Source organism: Pseudophryne corroboree, chromosome 10 (genome assembly GCF_028390025.1).
Source record: "Pseudophryne corroboree isolate aPseCor3 chromosome 10, aPseCor3.hap2, whole genome shotgun sequence".
Taxonomy (NCBI): Eukaryota; Metazoa; Chordata; class Amphibia; order Anura; family Myobatrachidae; genus Pseudophryne; species Pseudophryne corroboree.
In genome coordinates this window covers 62,259,697-62,265,696 of record NC_086453.1, presented here as the reverse complement: position 1 = coordinate 62,265,696, position 6,000 = coordinate 62,259,697, and the positions used below count along the sequence as shown (strand labels likewise).

Sequence of the window (6,000 nt, the reverse complement as noted above, 5' to 3'; positions counted from 1 at the left end):
TTGTGCAAGGTTCTGATGCCCTTTGAACTTGCCACACGTGAAGTCAGTTCAGACACTGCCAGCCTGAGTCAGGTCATTCCCCTCATCAGGCTTTTGCAGAAGAAGCTGGAGACATTGAAGGAGGAGCTAACACGGAGCGATTCCGCTAGGCATGTGGGACTTGTGGATGGAGCCCTTAATTCGCTTAACAAGGATTCACGGGTGGTCAATCTGTTGAAATCAGAGCACTACATTTTGGCCACCGTGCTCGATCCTAGATTTAAAGCCTACCTTGGATCTCTCTTTCCGGCAGACACAAGTCTGCTGGGGTTGAAAGACCTGCTGGTGACAAAATTGTCAAGTCAAGCGGAACGCGACCTGTCAACATCTCCTCCTTCACATTCTCCCGCAACTGGGGGTGCGAGGAAAAGGCTCAGAATTCCGAGCCCACCCGCTGGCGGTGATGCAGGGCAGTCTGGAGCGACTGCTGATGCTGACATCTGGTCCGGACTGAAGGACCTGACAACGATTACGGACATGTCGTCTACTGTGACTGCATATGATTCTCTCAACATTGATAGAATGGTGGAGGATTATATGAGTGACCGCATCCAAGTAGGCACGTCACACAGTCCGTACTTATACTGGCAGGAAAAAGAGGCAATTTGGAGGCCCTTGCACAAACTGGCTTTATTCTACCTAAGTTGCCCTCCCACAAGTGTGTACTCCGAAAGAGTGTTTAGTGCCGCCGCTCACCTTGTCAGCAATCGGCGTACGAGGTTACATCCAGAAAATGTGGAGAAGATGATGTTCATTAAAATGAATTATAATCAATTCCTCCGCGGAGACATTGACCAGCAGCAATTGCCTCCACAAAGTACACAGGGAGCTGAGATGGTGGATTCCAGTGGGGACGAATTGATAATCTGTGAGGAGGGGGATGTACACGGTGATATATCGGAGGGTGATGATGAGGTGGACATCTTGCCTCTGTAGAGCCAGTTTGTGCAAGGAGAGATTAATTGCTTCTTTTTTGGGGGGGGTCCAAACCAACCCGTCATATCAGTCACAGTCGTGTGGCAGACCCTGTCACTGAAATGATGGGTTGGTTAAAGTGTGCATGTCCTGTTTTGTTTATACAACATAAGGGTGGGTGGGAGGGCCCAAGGACAATTCCATCTTGCACCTCTTTTTTCTTTTCTTTTTCTTTGCATCATGTGCTGATTGGGGAGGGTTTTTTGGAAGGGACATCCTGCGTGACACTGCAGTGCCACTCCTAAATGGGCCCGGTGTTTGTGTCGGCCACTAGGGTCGCTAATCTTACTCACACAGTCAGCTACCTCATTGCGCCTCTTTTTTTCTTTGCGTCATGTGCTGTTTGGGGAGGGTTTTTTGGAAGGGACATCCTGCGTGACACTGCAGTGCCACTCCTAGATGGGCCCGGTGTTTGTGTCGGCCACTAGGGTCGCTAATCTTACTCACACAGCTACCTCATTGCGCCTCTTTTTTTCTTTGCGTCATGTGCTGTTTGGGGAGGGTTTTTTGGAAGGGCCATCCTGCGTGACACTGCAGTGCCACTCCTAGATGGGCCCGGTGTTTGTGTCGGCCACTAGGGTCGCTAATCTTACTCACACAGCTACCTCATTGCGCCTCTTTTTTTCTTTGCGTCATGTGCTGTTTGGGGAGGGTTTTTTGGAAGGGACATCCTGCGTGACACTGCAGTGCCACTCCTAGATGGGTCCGGTGTTTGTGTCGGCCACTAGGGTCGCTTATCTTACTCACACAGCGACCTCGGTGCAAATTTAAGGACTAAAAATAATATTGTGAGGTGTGAGGTATTCAGAATAGACTGAAAATTAGTGTAAATTATGGTTTTTGAGGTTAATAATACTTTGGGATCAAAATGACCCCCAAATTCTATGATTTAAGCTGTTTTTTAGTGTTTTTTGAAAAAAACACCCGAATCCAAAACACACCCGAATCCGACAAAAAAAATCCGGTGAGGTTTTGCCAAAACGCGTTCGAACCCAAAACACGGCCGCGGAACCGAACCCAAAACCAAAACACAAAACCCGAAAAATTTCAGGCGCTCATCTCTAGTTTATACCCCTTGGTCTGTGATGATTGGATGTTGCATCTGTGAGAGCACACCCCGCTGGATTAGGTGTTCAGATCAGCTGTGGGTTAGCTGAAGCACTGTGTGCTCCAGGCTGCAGTAGACTGAAAACTAGAACTGGAACAGAAATGAACTGCTGGAACCTGTAGTTCCACAGTAGTGATGCAATGGAGAATGCAGATTCATGACATCCGGACTCGACAACAGTTCCTACCTAAGGTGGTATCTGCATTCCACTTGAATCAGCCTATTGTGGTTTCAGCAGCTTCAGCCACTTCCTCAAATTCCTGAGTCATTGGATGTGCTGCAAGCCCTGAGAATTTATATCAAGAGGACTGCTGCTGTCAGAAAATCAGATTTCCTCTTTGTGCTGTATGATGCTCACAAAAAGGGTCGTCCTGCTTCAAAGCAGTCCATTGCCCGTTGGATTAGACTTAATGTTCAACAGGCCTACGCTTCGGCGGCCTTGCCTATTACTTGGTCTATCACGGCCCACTCCACAAGGTCTGTGGGTTCCTCCTGGGCGGCTGTCTGGGGATTGTCGGCTCTACAGCTGTTTCGGGCCGCTACCTGGTCAGAGACAAACACGTTTGTCAAGTTTTACAGGTTTGATACCCTGGCTGCAGAGGATGTCCAGTTTGGATGTACAGTGTTGCAGGCATCTTGGCACGTTCCCACACTGTTTTGGAGCTTTGGGACGTCCCCAGTATCCCTTATGGATGATAGAGAAAAGAGGATTTTATTTACCTAGCGGTAAATCCTTTTCTCGTAGTCCATAAGGGATACTGTGCGCCCGCCTCTGTGCTGCGACTTTCCTGCAAGGTTTTGGTCTTGTGTGAAGTTGTTTCAACAGCTGTTTCGGTTGTGTTTTGCTAGCTCATTGTTGTGTTGTGTGCTGGTTCGTTAATCTCACCACTCGTTTTTTGTCACGTATCGTCCTCTCAAGTATGTACATCTTCGGGCACAGTTTTCCTAGACTGAGCTGTAGGGGAGGGCATAGAGGGGAGGAGCCAGCACACTCTGCGGAAGAAATTTCAAATGCACCAGCTCCTTTGGACCCCTTCTATACCCATTGTACTAAGGTCCCCAGTATCCCTTATGGACTACGAGAAAAGGATTTACTGGTAGGTAATTAAATTCCTCTTTTCAGGGAAAGAAGTGAGAACTGTCCCTGCAAGTTCCATCCCAGGCATGTTAGAGCGGTCTCTCAGTGTAAACTGCAGAGCTTCTGCCATTGCATGTGTGCACCGCGACTGTTTTCAGTGTCTAGTACAAAGGGGTGAGAATGGTTCCATCAAGAATGGGGTCTTTGGTCTCTTTGCAGCAGACTTCTGTGAAATCTCCCAGCACTAGACTATTAGCACATACTGCTAGCAATACACACAATGGTACAGAAACTGCAGTTTATCCATACTGTTATGAAAAAGAGGCTTGATAAATAGACCCCAAGTGTTAGTCTGACACCTTGGTACAAATGGGACTGTACACGAGAACCAGAGTGTTGTAGGCAATAGTAATATGTACAGTTGCCTACACATTCAGTGCCATTGTAGTTCTCTATACCATTAGACTGACCCTTACATTAACAAGGCTATCTTTAATATCAGATCTAATTGAATGACTTTGTTACCGGTTGCTGCACATAGGAGTTCCTGATTGGACTACAGTAGCTAGAATATCTGGGCAGTTGATTGTGTGGGTTCATCAGCCAATCACTGTGCTGTAAACTATGTATTGTCCGGCTTCAGTGTGTGATGTGACTGTCCACAAGTCTAGTTAGGAGCTAAACTGGCCCAAATGTCTCACTAACAGTATGGAGTCTTACTAAAGCATTAGGAGATTAGCAAAATACAGCTGTTGCCACACTAACTTGTGAAGGCGAAAACATGGCCTGCAGTTGGATATGCCCCTTAAGGTCTCGTTTCTGTAATGTGGTGCAGAAAACTTTAACTTTCTGCCAGGGCATATGCTATGCCTATCTAGAGGTGGATTTACGAAAGCTTCTGTATGTGATGTTGCCATAGCAACCACATTCTAGCTATCATTTTTATTCTAGCAAATCTGGTTGCTACAGGCAACAACGCTCCTTGTCTTAAACACTTTAGTAAATGTACCCCCTAGTGTAGGGGTGGCAAGTGGGCATCCAGCTGCTGCAGAACTAAATATCCCAGAGTGACCTGCCACAGTTTTGCGATTTGGCCATGAGAAAACTTTTGCAGGGCATGTTGGGATGTGTAGTTCAACAGCAGCTGGGGGAACACTTATTGGGGGTCATTCCGAGTTGTTCGCTCGTTGCAGATTTTCACAACGGAGCGATTAAGGCGAAAATGGGCATGCGCATGGTACGCAGTGCGCATGCGCTAAGTTTTAACTCAAAACTTAGTAGATTTACTCACGGCAGAACGAAGAATTTTCATCGCTGAAGTGATCGCTATTTGTGAGTAGGTCTGGAGCTACTCAGAAACTGCTAAGAATTTTCTATTCGCAATTCTGCTAATCTTTCGTTCGCAATTCTGCCAAGCTAAGGTACACTCCCAGAGGGCGTTGGCCTAGCGTGTGCAATGCTGCTAAAATCTGCTAGCGAACGAACAACTCGGAATGACCCCCATTGCTCCTCCCTGCCCTAGTGTCTAATCTGGAGATGCTTCCACAAACTAGACTGTTCGGAGGCAGGCAAAGAACAATGGAGTGTCAATATCATCAGCAGTCCATCTTGCAATGGGGCTTCTCCTAATACTTGGATAAGCCTCACTCACCCTCTCCTTGGTTTGCCCAGTTCCTACCATTGCCAAGTGTAATGGTCTGCTTGCACCATGCTTTTCCTTCACAAACCCATCTGGAGATCTAGATTTCTGCGAGCCATGATAATCCACATCACCGCAGAGGGTTTTGCACTCCTGTGTGCAGTGATTTGTAGGCGAGACCCTCAGAATTACAGAAACAAGACAAAGGTGTCGCAAAGTGTTTATTTCTGCATTTTAGACTTTTACATTCATTCACTTTTCTTACTGATCCCAAGTTGTACTTGTGCCTCTTCCATAATGCCAGCCAACAACTCGCTGTCAGCCAGGCTCATCACTGGGCTCTCTTTCACTCCTGAAACACAAAATGACAGTCGTGATTAGATAAACTTAGAAAGCAACTCGCATTGTATTATTGGGTGTGTATTTACAAATAGGTGGATAATGAAATGATAGAACGCTTTGCTCTGGCAATGGCAGCCTGTATCCCCAGGTCTCTTCTGCTTCTCCTCAACTTTCCACCTTTTTAACCAGTAGAAAATTCTGAACAATTCATGTTCTGCAGGATAAATCCGGCCTGCCCTTAGCGCTAAACTTTCTTTAGCGGATCCCCATGTTCAGCTGTTATTCCATCCTATATACCACATATTATGTTACCTGCTAATCTATGTAATGCGCCCTACACACTGGGTGACAGCAGCAATATGGACAATGATCGATCTCGATATTGTCCCAATTGGCTTGCACTGCAAAATGACGGAAAACCAACCATGTATGACCGCGGGGCCGTGCATCGTTCATCGTGGGTGCATTAATGAATGTTCATATCGCCCTGCAACATTACACAGGTACTTACTCTTAAGCCCAGTACACACTAGCCGTTCCCCGCCGATATTGGCGGCGGCGGGGTGCCAGCATCAGCAAGTGCATACACACTTGCCGATGCCAGCGGGAAAGGGAGCGACGGTCCTGCTGCAGGTGCAGCATGGCTGTCATTAACCAGGACCTCCCTAGTCTGTACATGTTCAGACGAGGGAGGGGGTCATTAACGAAACACGGGAGTGCGCATTGTTAACGACACTGAGTATACACACTGGACGAGATTGTGAAAGATCTTGCTCAGATTGGCCCTTCTGAGCGAGATATTTCACTTTCTCGTCTAGT

General features: G+C 47.1%; 1 protein-coding gene across 1 annotated transcript in view; it reads right to left on the bottom strand.

The window, feature by feature from the left end:
• Nucleotides 1-5,047: 5,047 nt before the first annotated feature.
• The window catches only part of LOC134966016 (trans-1,2-dihydrobenzene-1,2-diol dehydrogenase-like), a 65,246-nt gene continuing 64,293 nt past the window's right edge, over nucleotides 5,048-6,000 (bottom strand). The window contains exon 7 of the mRNA XM_063942467.1: nucleotides 5,048-5,191. Coding sequence (XP_063798537.1) covers nucleotides 5,088-5,191 — 104 coding nt within the window. The 3' untranslated portion in view covers nucleotides 5,048-5,087. The remainder of the gene's footprint in view (nucleotides 5,192-6,000) is intronic.